Source organism: Doryrhamphus excisus, linkage group LG6 (assembly GCF_037039965.1).
Source record: "Doryrhamphus excisus strain RoL-2023G ecotype Guam linkage group LG6, RoL_Dexc_Guam_v1.1, whole genome shotgun sequence".
NCBI lineage: Eukaryota > Metazoa > Chordata > Actinopteri > Syngnathiformes > Syngnathidae > Doryrhamphus > Doryrhamphus excisus.
In genome coordinates, this window is record NC_136362.1 from 3,621,055 (window position 1) to 3,633,643 (window position 12,589).

Consider the following 12,589-nt stretch of genomic DNA (forward strand, 5'->3'; position numbering starts at 1 on the left):
GCTGTATGACTTGAATGCTTAGGCGTGCTGGCCTCCTCCCATTTTTCCAAACATATTCCACAGTGACCAGAGGAGCGGCATAAAGACAAGATGCCGCAGATTGTGCGTGTGAACCTGGAATTCTCACTGCATCGTGCCATTACGGGGGTTTTCTGCGGTGGTTTTTTGATCTGCTTACTATTTGCTCTGATCATTGGCTTAACTGTTAAAGTTATAGAGCTGGAATTACGCTATGTGATGAACTGTAAGAATCATTAACACCACCTGTGGGTGCAGTCGGTGTTTCTCTTGCATACACGGATGATTTAAAAATGCGTTATACACCACCACGGCAGACTCCTACAGGACTCGGCTGTGCTCAGGATGGCTCAAAAGGTGAGCGGAATCTTCCATTTCTGAATTACGAAATACATTTTTTAATTATGAGATAAACAGTCAAAAATTATGAGATCGGAAAGTCTGTCATAAAAGTCCCAGTTACAAGACAAATGTCCTAATTATGGGCTGCACGGCAGACGTGTGGTTAGAGCGCAGACCTCACAGCTCGGAGACCCGGGTTCAATTTCACTCTCGGTTTTCTCCGGGTACTCCGGTTTCCTCCCACATTCCAAAAACATGCTAGGTTAATTAGCGACTCCAAATTGTCCATAGGTATGAATGTGAGTGTGAATGGTTGTTTGTCTATATGTGCCCTGGGATTGGCTGGCCACCAGTCCAGGGTGGACCCCGCCTCTTCCCAAGACAGCTGGGATAGGCTCCAGCACCTCCACGGAAATGAATGAATGAATGAATTAATGTCCTAATTATGAGATAAAAGTACAAAATTAAAAAATAAAAAGTTGCTCTCATAATTATGACTTTTTATCGTAATTTCAACTTTCATGACTCACCACTGGGATATGTAATTTTTCTCTTTCGGTTAGAAATGTGCTTCAGTTTGAGAGCATTGCTCGCTTAGCGTACAACATGGTGGCGTACAATGTGGACGCTAATGACTAATGAAAGTAAGCTAATGACTGGACTCGTCGCCAATCAAACAGACGGCTCAGTTAGTCAGAGTGGACTCGAATGGGACCATAAAAGCATCAGTTGACTCTCTTGTCTTTCTGCGGACTCACAGGCAAGCTGCTACCATGAACGGGTTCGATTTCCTTCACCAACCTTCTCCCGGTGCCACTGAAGAGGGTTGTTTTCATCGTGGAAGACGCTGGCTTTGTGTCCCATCTGGGATGGGATGTGTCACGCTCACCTTGGTACCAACACGGACCCGTGTGACCAAGCTCCTGATGGACTTTGACGTGTTTGATGGCAAGGGTCTGAGCTGGGCACAAAACATGTACTTTAGTACAACTGATCACATTGTGTCAAATCAAAAGGATTTTTGTATGTTTTGCTAAACTGAGCTATTACATGAATGTGAATAAAATAAAACATTATTCCCAAAAAATATAAGCATTGTAACAATGTAGTGTGTACTATTTATTCACCAAAAACCTATAGAGTGGTTTTTACTGCATTGTAGCTTTTTTGTGCATGCATTACCTTGTAGACTGAATATGTAGCATTTAATGCTATCCAGTGGAGGGAGCCAGAGGTCATGTTTACCGACACGTACATTTCTTTAATGGATAGAGATACTTTTTTTAAACAAAATTATCTAATTTATGATAGTAAAGGACAGAAAAGTAATGCATCGTAATCATTTTCCTGAAGCATTCACTACTTCCGTATTGAAGTGGATTCCTTACACAATTCTCGTTCACGATTGGCTCGATGTTAAAAAAAGGGGCGGGCTGATTGGTGACGAAATGTCAAAGCCGCAACGCTGGTTGGTCAACACGTCCAAGGTTTTCTGTGAGCATGTTAGAGTGAATGTTTTCGTGTGTTTTCTGCTTATTGTGTGATTCAAGTGCATTCACTTATTTAAACGGACCCATTTTTTTACTGACCCCCTGAAAATAGAAATAAAATTAAATCGCAAAAATTCCATCATTGTGGCATAGAAAACCGGTTTAGAACCTTCTAAATATTTTTTAAACCTTATTAGAGTCATCTAGACATTAAATAGCACCCGTACAGATGAACAGGAAGTGAGGTCGTAGGTTCAGAGTTTGAGTTTTAGCTTGTTGTAGGCTATGGCCACAACAGAAACCTGGTATTATTAGTATTATTATGTTGTTATTATTGCGCCTTTTGTGATAAAAAAAAGCCGGTTGTTCAAGTGTGGCGCTTCGGTGGTGGCCTCGCAGAACAATTACTGACACCTAGTGGCCAATGTAGGATACTACATTGACTCAAGTTGGTAGACTCCATGGCTTACACTGTATTTGGATTGTAGTTTATGAGCCATTTCCTGTTTGAAAATGCTTCATTTTTTGCCAAAAATGCATATAATTTGCTTAAATATGCATATGTGTCAACTGATAAGCCATAGTCAACCTGAAATACAGCATACGACAGTATTCCTATAATTTGATGCCAATGTAATTTACATTTTTAGCGGATAATTGTCAGCTACTTCCTTATTCCCGACTGTGCAACCTATCAGGACATGAGTGTTTGCGTTGTTTCCCTTTGGCTTGTCCTCCACCCACTTTTCAAACATATTAATGAGTGGCGAGGCCTTGGGAGGAGCCAGAGGGAAGAGGCAAACAGAGAAGATGCCAGTGACTATGCACGTGTGCGTGACAGAAAGACAGACCTCCACCGAGCGCCCGTCGACCCAGGTCGGATATCCGGACCTGGAAGTTTCACTGGATGTTGTTTTCATTGTTATTTTAACTGTTATGTTTCATTTGAACTAATAAGCTCATTAACTCATTAAGACCACTTTTGGGTGTAGCCAGCGTCAACTGTTTTTTTTTTTTCCCTGATAAGGATTTTTTTTGATACGACCATGGCAGACTTCCCATCTAAGGTTACCACGGAGACCAGCTCCCCCAACTCCCAAAGCACTCAGCAGGGGGGCAACAGCCTGCGAGGGCTGGCAGCTAACGTGAGCAGCAGCATGGACATTTCTTTTATCCGGAGCATCCCGGCCATGCTCATGGTGGCTCAAATCGTGAGTGGAAGATCAACAAATATACAAATATTTCTACTTCCTTCTATTGTTCATGTTTTTTTTCCTCTTAAAAATAATATTTTTTGACATGATCTTTGTCATTTTGTAATTTTTTCCTAACCTTGAAAAAAAGAAAAACATTGAAACCTCATCCACTTTTTGTGTTGCTCATAATATAGCTTCTTTTTTTTAATGTTTAAAATTTATGGCTCTGAAGAAAATGTTTTTCCTCATAATATTACAAGTTTCGTCTCATAAATTGATAACTTTTTTTCTCGTAAGATGACAATATTTTCCTCTTGAAACTTTGTTTGGTTTGCTGCTCATAGTACGAGTCATATGAACAAACTATTTCAAATTTATGCTTGTAAAATTCTATTTTAAAAAGATTTTTAATATTTAATTATTTAATATGTAAATTAATATTTGATTTTAATTTATATGTAATTTTTTAAATATATATATTTCTTTAAAAAATATATATATTTTTTTTTGTTTTTAATTCATTTTTTTCAAGACTTTATTTCCATATTTTCATATTTGAGGGTCAGTTAAAACCAAAAACAGCCACTGGTCACAAAAGGTCCCCGCACCTTCATGTAGTAGTTGTTACACGCGTATAAAAAAAAAGTTAACCACTGACTTTGACTCAGGTTTTCCAGGTTTGTGCAAACGATGATGTCACCATGTGTGCCGCCATTGCAGAGCAGGTTTTTAAGCGTAATCTTCTGAAGACGTACAGTAAATGTACACGAGCGCTCCCACTGTACTTAACGGAGATGTTTACGGAGTGGAAGATTGAGGTTCCTCAGTAACTACTCAAAATTGATGTGCCTAAGTTCCTCAGTCACCAGTCTATTCATTAGTTCCTCAGTAACTACTCAAAATTGATGTGCATAAGTTCTTCAGTCACTACTTTAGTCATTGGTTCCTTGGTAACTACTCAAAATTGACATGCCTAAGTTCCTCAGTCACTACTCTAGTCATTAGTTCCTCAGCAACTACTCACAATTGATGTGCATAAGTTCTTCAGTCACTACTTTAGTCATTAGTTCCTCGGTAACTACTCAAAATTGATGTGCCTAAGTTCCTCAGTCACTACTTTAGTCATTAGTTCCTCAGTAACTACTCAAAATGGATGTGCATATGTTCTTCAGTCACTACTTTAGTCATTAGTTCCTCAGTAACTACTCACAATTGATGTGCATAAGTTCTTCAGTAACTACTGTAGTCATTAGTTCCTCGGTAACTACTCAAAATTGATGTGCATAAGTTCTTCAGTCACTACTTTAGTCATTAGTTCCTCGGTAACTACTCAAAACTGACGTGCCTAAGTTCCTCAGTCACTACTTTAGTCATTAGTTCCCCGGTAACTACTCAAAATGTATGTGCATAAGTTCTTCAGTAACTACTCTAGTCATTAGTTCCTCAGTAACTACTCAAAATCGATGTGCCTAAGTTCCTCAGTCACTACTCCATGCATTAGTCATTCAGTAACTACTCAAAATCAATGTGCCTAAGTTCCTCAGTCACTACTTTAGTCATTAGTTCCTTAGTAACTACTCAAAATCGATGTGCCTACGTTCCTCAGTCACTACTCCATGCATTAGTCATTCAGTAACTACTCAAAATTGATGTGCCTAAGTTATTCAATAACTACTCAAAACTGGTGTGCCTAAGTTCCTCAGTAACTACTCTAGTCATTAGTTGCTCAGTAACTACTCAAAATTGATGTGCCTAAGTTCCTCAGTGACTACTCAAAATTGATGTGCCGAAGTTCCTCAGAAACTACTCTAGTCATTAGTTCTTCAGTAACTACTCAAAATTGATGTGCCTAAGTTCCTCAGTAACTACTCTAGTCATTAGTTCCTCAGTAATGACTCTAGTCATCAGTTCCTCAGTAATGACTCTAGTCATCAGTTCCTCAGTAACTACTCTAGTCATTGGTTCCTTAGTAACTACTCTAGTCATTAGTTCTTCAGTCACTACTCTAGTCATTAGTTCCTCTGTAACTACTCAAATTGATGTGTCTAAGTTCTTAAGTAACAACTCTAGTCATTAGTTCCTCGGTAACTACTCAAAATTGATGTGCCTAAGTTCCTCAGTCACTACTCTCGTCATTAGTTCCTCAGTAACTACTCTAGTCATTGGTGCCTTAGTAACTACTCTAGTCAGTTCTTCAGTCACTACTCTAGTCATTAGTTCCTCTGTAACTACTCAAAATGGATGTGTCTAAGTTCTTCAGTAACAAGTCTAGTCATTAGTTCCTCGGTAACTACTCAAAATTGGTGTGCCTAAGTTCCTCAGTCACTACTCTAGTCATCAGTTCCTCAGTAACTACTCTAGTTATTGGTTCCTCAGTCACTACTTTAGTTATTGGTTCCTCAGTCACTACTCTAGTCATTAGTTCCTTAGTCACTACTCTAGTCATTGGTTCCTCAGTCACTACTCTAGTCATTGGTTCCTCAGTCACTACTCTAGTCATTGGTTCCTCAGTAACCACTCTAGTCATTGGTTCCTCAGTCACTACTCGAGTCATTGGTTCCTCAGTAACCACTCTAGTCATTGTTTCCCCAGTAGCTGTAGGGCAGTGTTTAAACATTGGTGCTGCTTTACGAGCATCCACCTTTGTCAGTCAGGAGGCCACATTGTTGCCCTGAAAGCACACATCGTTAAGTCAGGGCTTGTGATAATTCACGTGCTTGTAGACCAATCATTAACTTTTACACGTGTGTAATGTTTTGGCCATGAGCCATGCTCACCGTCGTACTGAGTAGTCATGTTCTATTGTTGATACCACAGAAAGACATATTTAGCGTACTACCATGAGAGTAAAATAGTTGGTTGGTTGGCTGCCAGTGAGCGGGAACCTCCACGTCACATGACTGAGCGTCATGTGACCGTTTGCTGACTTGGTGTAAATGTGTACTTTATAGTGTACTTTATATGCAGCTGTATGCACACTTACTGATTGAACGACTCATCTAAAGATCCATGAGCTTTTCATATTGCCTCGTGAAGACTTGAGCCATAAATCCAACCCCATGACTTTATTTTTATTTTTTTATTTTTTTTATTTGCTCACATTTGATTTGTATTTTTCAGGAGGAAATTATGAATGATGGTAAATTTGTGTAATTTTGTGTAATGTTCATTATTGTGTCATTTCATGTCCTGTGTTTATTACGTGCGTGTCCCCATCTCTCACCTGTCACCCGTCTAGTGTTTGGGGCTGCTCCACTGGGCGCTCATCGCCGGCTCCCCTTACATGTGGGCGCCGGCCAACGGCTGGGTCCTGTTTGTGGCCGTCACCGTCTGGCTCCTCACCGCCATCCTGTTCTTCCTGATTCTCTTCGGGGGCCAGAGTAGACTCACCGTAGTGCCGTGGCCTCTCACGGTACGGGGACACACAGCTGCCGATACCTGCTAGAGAAGAGTTTACCATAAGAAGTGTAGTAGTGTTGCAGCTTAAAACACAACAAATACAAGAAGTTTGATTCCCTTAATTTGGCTGACAACCACTGCTTAGAAGCCCTGTGATTGGCTGGCGACCAGTCCAGGGTGTACCCCACCTCTGGACTGGGATAGGCTCCAGCACGCCCACGACCCTTGTGAGGATAAGCGTTAAAAAATGAATGAAAATACATCAAAGAGTGAAAGTCAATAATATCATCACCGTCATTGTTTTGTGACTGATTTAAATAAAGATTTGTACAAATTTGTTATTTTATTCCTCTGCCAGGTGATGGTGTACCACGCTGTGGCGACGTTCCTCTACCTGACCGCCTTCCTGGCTAACGCCGCATCAGTTCAGCCCTTCTACTACAGCTACTTCTTCGGACATATGGCCGCCGCCGCTGTGAGTGACACCCGACACCTCTCACCTTCACATGCGACAGCTCGTCAAAGGACACAAGTATTGGGACACGTGGTCATCAATTAATTATTCAAGCACTCAATTTTGGCTCATGGCTAATGGCTCTCACTGTAGTTGGCTGGAGTCCCAAAGCTTTAGAAATGGCTTTATAACCTTTTCCACACAAATAGAGCTCAATTTTTGTTCAGTTTTAATACGAGGGCAATGACTTTTTCCACACGGGGCCACATCGGTTTGGATTTTAGTTGCCCGGCCAATCCTGGGAAGGTTCACCACTGTGGCTAATGACTCTCACTGTAGTTGGCTAGAGTCCTAAAGCTTTAGAAATGGCTTTATAACATTTTCCACACTAATAGATCTCAATTTTTTTCAGTTTTAAGAGGAGGGCAATGACTTTTTCCACACGGGGGCCACGTCGGTTTGGATTTGTTTTAACCGTTACGAATAAAGTTTCATTTCGTGTTCAGTTGTGTTGTGATTGACTAATATTTACATACAAATTTATACATTTATATACAAATTTATATACAAACGATGCAAAAAAACGACGGAAACTTTGCAACTAAACTGCAGTGTGACAGTAGCCTTTGTCGTTATATTTAGCGAGTAACCAAAATAGCGACAAATCTAATGATTTCTGCGCATATCATTACTTTGTAGATGTAAACATAAGTGTTTTCCATTTCATTATTTTTTTGTCATTTATGCAAATTCATTGTGACACGTGAATCCATCATTCCTCTCCCTTCCTAAACCACAGATAGATTGTAGTCCTGTGGGAAGCACTAAACAACAAACTCCATTCTGACTTCCTGTGGGTATACCGTAACAGTCAGGCGTCTATAAACTTTTGCAAGTCCTTAGTCCGCTATTGATCCATGCGTGTTCTGACACGGAATGTTCACGCTCGGGAAAAATAGCCAAGGTGAGGAAGTAGCCAGCGGTTTTACGGTTTGAGGCTAAAGTCCAGGCCTGGTGTTATCACAGTCTTATCAGTCACATGTGTCAACTTGAAGACCCATTGGTACCAAGTTACGTACCTCACTTCCATGTCGTCTTTGCTTGTCTGCCCATTCAGTTTTTTGGCGCCGTGGTAACGGTGGCATACGGCGCCAGTGCTTTCTTCTCCTATTTGGACTGGAAGGGAGATGGAGGAAACGCCGCCACCAGCACAGTTCCCACCTAGGAAGACATTCAAGAAAAGACTTTTATTCCTGGAAACGTCTCTTGTCCGTACTCAGTAATCAAGGAGTCATGTGATGATTATTAATGCTCAACCTGGATCAGGTGACATTGTTACAGTGAATGAGTGTCTTATCTGGCATCATCATACATGCCAGTAGGTCACAAGGCATCTAATTATCTTTTTTTCTAACTCTTTTTCTTGGTTCCAATCATATTACCCCCCAAATTTAAGTATGTTTAATTTTTGTGTGTCTGTTTGCCTTGCCTTTCTCCAACCGAGTGTGTGACTCCAAGAAATATGTCCACTCGTTCCTCGTTTATCGCGGTTGATAAAGACAGAGACAAAATTCCCGCGAAGTGGTATTAAATGTTACTAAATGCAATATTTATGTAGTTACAACATAGAAAAATGACTTTTTCACCATTATTAGAGCCACGTAGACATGAAGTAACACCCGCATAAAAGCCTTTACACTCTTTTTCACAGGTTTTCCCTGTTTACATTACACTGCGCATGCGCAGCTACGGGATCACTGCAGGGACACAAGGCTGTATAGCATGCTAGCGAGGAAACTAGTTAGCCTCAAATGTATTATTCCGAACTTTAGAACGGGTTTAAAATTACAACGGTATATTTTGGCCACATTAGTAAAAAACAATGTAAGATTTTGAAAGTAAAGTGGTAGATTTATGAGCGTAAATGTGTAATTTGATGAGGAAAAAGTCGTAAAGTCACTAGGAAAAAAAAGCCGTAAAGTCACTACAAAAAAAGTCGTAAATTGGTCGTAAACAGGCACGAGGAACACAGTACATTTTGGTTAAAAGGGGGCCGCAAAAAGTATCACTTTTGTAACAATAATGGGACAGTAAACATATTAGAAATCAGAGCTCATGATTTTTTATATACTATTAAATTATTCCAGGGTAAAGGGGCTTCAAATAAAATTATTGGGCTATTTCAGGCTTTCACCTGTTTATTAGAAAACAAATTGGACAACAGTACACAATGTTTAATTATTGACAAATATACACTATATAAAACCACTATTTACACATTTAAAAATCACCATTACAGGCACAACACTCAATCCAAACAATACGTTAGAAAAATGATTAGTTTAGTCACAAAGTCAGACCATTTAAGCTAACATGAGTTAACTATTACATCTAAACTTTTTTTTGTGTGTATAACCAAACAAAAGTATTGGTAGTAAGATTGTACTCCCCAAAGAACCCTGCTGAAGTCATTGATGAATAAAGATGAGGATAAAGAGCCATCCAAATCCAGATCTAGACGGCGCAGTGTCGGCCGGATATGTTTTTATGTTCTCCCTGTGCTCGTGTGGGTGGTACAGTCCAAAAAAAACATGCATGTCGAGGTTAAGTGAAGACTGGAGATTGTCCGTCAGCGTGAACGGTTGTCTTGTCTACCAGACTGGGTGACGACCACTTCGATCGACGACGATGACGACGATATGGACAAAATGAGGCGTTCATGTGTCACTGTGATTGATTGCATCCGGAGTAGCTGGAAGTTGCAGGGGTCAGAGGTGTGACCACCAGGCCTGGGCTCAGGTCCAGACTTCGTCCCTCCTTCTCCTGGGGCAGAATAAATACTCTCATTCAATACCGAAGACGTGCAATAATTCCTGCGTTTTAATAATCCCTAAAACGCCTGATCCCAACAACTGGGTTTGAGGTGATGATGCAACTCAACACTTATGTGTTGGCATTTCAGAGCAATTTTAAGCCATACAAAACAGCCACAAGGGGGCAGAAGTGCATTTGGTAAGAACTCAGCAGGATCATTTCAATGGAAAAATGACATATGACAGGAAGTAGGAAATGTAAAAAGTGAAAGTTGTGCTTGAAATGTATCTTTTCACAATAAGCTCACCGTTTTAGTCGGGAACGGATATTTTCCCGTTTTTTGAAAAAATCACTTTGAATGGAACTTTTCTCCGACTCACCACTTTGTATTGCAGAACCATCTCCTTGAAGGCCATGAAGTCGATAAAAGACAGCAGGATGTCCACTATGTCACCCGCCACCTCGTCTTTGTGCTGCCTACAGGCGGAGGAGAGAAATTGTTATGCGGTTTGTTTTTAATGAAAACCTGAGAAATAACAGCAGTATGTGCACATAGAGCCTGTTTATGACCACCAAATGCCACAAAAATATCCGCTTGTTTGCACCACAAAACATGTCGTTTTTTTTTTTTTAATAATTTGCCATTATTCAGTACTACTTCTATTTAAAAACACTTAAAGACACAGTAAAGAGACCAATATTATTAGAGAGATTCAACCATATACTTTTAAGCATACTTTGTTACATTTGTTGGGATCCTGCACTTTTGGGGGTTTAGCTTACAAAGAACTATAAAAACTGAGAAAATCACAAGTCACTGAGATGTTATTGGGAAGAAAAAAAAACACTTTTTCGACGACACAACTCTGTGAAAAAGTTGCCAAAAAATCAGGCATTTGCAACAACTCGTGCTGGAAATAGATGGCATCATCTCCTTTGGCCAATGAGGATGCATCAGGAGTTTGGTACCACGCATTGGAAAAGGATCCTCCACGCATAAAGACGCAATCTACGTGATGTTCATGCTCACATGAGAAGCTCGATGAAGGTGCTCATGTTGAAGCCAGGGATCCGCATGATCAGCTGTTGTTCCACGTATTTCTCCAACACTTCCACCTGCGCAGAGTATAAAATTCAAGATACAAAACTGACATGCGGTTTTGACCACACCAGGTAAGATAACAGAAGACCAGGACTCACATAGTTATTGAAGATGGGCGTGTAGCTGAGCTTGTTCTCTTCCGTGTTATCAAACTCCTGGTAGTGTTTCTCCATGAAGCTCCTCTGCAGCTGCTGGAACTCCTCCTCTGAAGGTCAACAACAAGTCAAGATTAACACTGGGATGAGTTAGTTTCACATGGTAATCCTACCCATGATGATGTCCTCTATGCATCCGATAACAGAGTCAAAAGCAGAGTCTGCAGCAGAGGAACTGGATGGAGAAGAATAACAGAATGAGACACGCCTGATGAATTATTATTATTATTATTATTAGCGCGCTGGCTCAAACCCACCTGGAAATGGCAAAGGTTTCGTCTTCCATGTCAGCCATTTCTACAATGTTCTCGCCGCAGCTCTGCACACCTGTGGCGGGGTCGAGGAGGGAGGCAACGTCTGCTTTAAAATGACACAATTTTTACTTCGTCAGAGCTCTGTGCTCTCACACCTTACAGGTTTACCTCTATATTTAACAACAACGTCAGCTAGCTTCTAGCGTAGCCCCCGGCTAGCTTACGTTAGCTAAGCACGTGAGTAAAAAAATTCCACTACTATGTTCCGAATTATCGACAATGTATTTAAAATTAATTACAATACTACGGAAAACATAATATATCTGCTCTTACTTCGTCCCTGAACGTCCATTTCTCAGGTAGCAATGAAGGTAGTGGTTACCTAGGAAACGACGTTCTTCAATGTGGCTTTACGTCATCTCCGACGGAAACAAAATACTAGCAAAATGGTTCCTACCTGAAGTGAGCGGTTCAAGGTTCCGCCGTGGAATCGGAATTTCATCATTCCCAAGTCTGGAAAAGCGACTGGACGCTACTTGACTTCAGAACTTGAATATTAAGCACAAGTGACTTGGAGTCGAACATATTGCAAAGACGTTTTTTTATATTTTTAATCTGATTTTGAGCTCAAATAAAATCTCCAAGGTCTGGACATCGGATTTTGTGAGTCTGTTATGTTTGTCAACAATTAAAGTGTTTTTAGATAACAATACATTTAAACAAATATTCAGCAATTACTATTACTGTTACTGCTGCTTTAAAGGCTATAAATGATTTTATTCATGCTTTAGATTGTAAAAAAAATATGTTATGCTATTTATTGATTTATTTAAGGCATTTGATACAGTGGATGACACACTTTTAATTGATACATTACTCAGGATTGGCGTCTCAGCAGGTATTGATTTAACATAGATTGCCTTTTTAAAGCAGGGGTGTGATTTAACAAGGAAACAAAAACAGCAAAAATTGTTTGACAAAAAAAATTTTTTTTGCTGTAGTTTTTGGAAAATTAAGTTGCAAAAAAAGTTACGAGAATAAAATAAAAATATTATGACAGTAAAGTCATAATTACGAGAATAATTTTTTGTGTGAATGGTTGTTTGTCTATATGTGCCCTGTGATTGGCTGGCGACCAGTCCATGGTGGACCCCGCCTCTCACCTGAAGACAGCTGGGATAGGCTCCAGCCGCGGTAGAAAATGAATGAATGAAGTTGAAATATTTGCAAAATAGTAAAAAAAAAAAAAATTAGCATACTAATTTTAGCATACTAGTAATATAGGATCTATATAACACCAAACAACTATTAAAGAAGCTGTAAAGAAGCAGTGCCTTGTCAAATCAACATCACATGAACATAACA

The 12,589-nt window shown here is 40.0% G+C and overlaps 3 protein-coding genes across 13 annotated transcripts in view; 1 reads left to right on the forward strand and 2 right to left on the reverse strand.

The window, feature by feature from the left end:
• The window catches only part of LOC131138861 (induced myeloid leukemia cell differentiation protein Mcl-1 homolog), a 28,074-nt gene extending 19,443 nt beyond the window's left edge, over positions 1-8,631 (reverse strand). For 4 of the 7 annotated variants that reach the window (XM_078791161.1, XM_078791160.1, XM_078791158.1 and 1 more), the window contains exons 1-4: positions 8,389-8,609; positions 7,979-8,120; positions 6,270-6,487; positions 1,162-1,321 (exon numbers count right to left, since the gene is read on the reverse strand). The gene's annotated coding sequence lies outside the window, so the exon portion shown is untranslated. Of the gene's footprint in view, positions 1-1,161; positions 1,322-1,542; positions 1,684-6,269; positions 6,488-7,978; positions 8,121-8,388 lie in introns of those variants that run through there. The other 3 variants (XM_078791159.1, XM_078791157.1, XM_078791162.1) reach the window with 3 other exon arrangements.
• Positions 2,879-8,316, forward strand: pllp (plasmolipin). The gene is made up of 4 exons (XM_058088186.2): positions 2,879-3,061; positions 6,285-6,458; positions 6,804-6,920; positions 8,017-8,316. Exons 1-4 carry the CDS (start codon positions 2,897-2,899, stop codon positions 8,122-8,124), a joined length of 564 nt encoding a protein of 187 aa, XP_057944169.2. The 5' UTR covers positions 2,879-2,896; the 3' UTR covers positions 8,125-8,316.
• Positions 8,632-9,079: 448 nt separating the features above from the next.
• arl2bp (ADP-ribosylation factor-like 2 binding protein) lies at positions 9,080-11,804 on the reverse strand. 5 transcript variants are annotated; one of them, XM_058088180.2, is made up of 7 exons: positions 11,558-11,804; positions 11,228-11,297; positions 11,084-11,145; positions 10,914-11,020; positions 10,744-10,829; positions 10,094-10,190; positions 9,080-9,722 (listed from the first exon to the last, which is right to left on the reverse strand). In XM_058088180.2, the coding sequence occupies exons 1-7, from the start codon at positions 11,574-11,576 to the stop codon at positions 9,624-9,626; spliced, it is 540 nt and encodes a 179-aa protein (XP_057944163.2). In that variant the 5' UTR covers positions 11,577-11,804; the 3' UTR covers positions 9,080-9,623. The 5 variants fall into 5 exon arrangements, with proteins under 5 accessions (XP_057944163.2, XP_057944160.2, XP_057944157.2 ...); XM_058088177.2 differs by having other exon boundaries at positions 11,228-11,327; positions 11,558-11,803; XM_058088174.2 differs by having other exon boundaries at positions 11,228-11,330; positions 11,558-11,803.
• Between the last annotated feature and the right edge of the window lie 785 nt (positions 11,805-12,589).

What these genes read in the sequence shown, in the direction of transcription:
- pllp (XM_058088186.2), top strand. Translation starts at nt 2,897, where the DNA reads ATGGCAGACTTCCCATCTAAGGTTACCACGGAGACCAGCTCCCCCAAC. An exon ending in TAGTGCCGTGGCCTCTCACG is followed by an intron (nt 6,459 to 6,803) that starts GTACGGGGACAC and finishes TTCCTCTGCCAG; the next exon opens with GTGATGGTGTACCACGCTGT. An exon ending in GACATATGGCCGCCGCCGCT is followed by an intron (nt 6,921 to 8,016) that starts GTGAGTGACACC and finishes CTGCCCATTCAG; the next exon opens with TTTTTTGGCGCCGTGGTAAC.
- arl2bp (XM_058088174.2), bottom strand. An exon ending in CATAGAGGACATCATCATGG is followed by an intron (nt 11,021 to 11,083) that starts GTAGGATTACCA and finishes GTTGACCTTCAG; the next exon opens with AGGAGGAGTTCCAGCAGCTG. An exon ending in ACCTTCATCGAGCTTCTCAT is followed by an intron (nt 10,191 to 10,743) that starts GTGAGCATGAAC and finishes CTCCGCCTGTAG; the next exon opens with GCAGCACAAAGACGAGGTGG.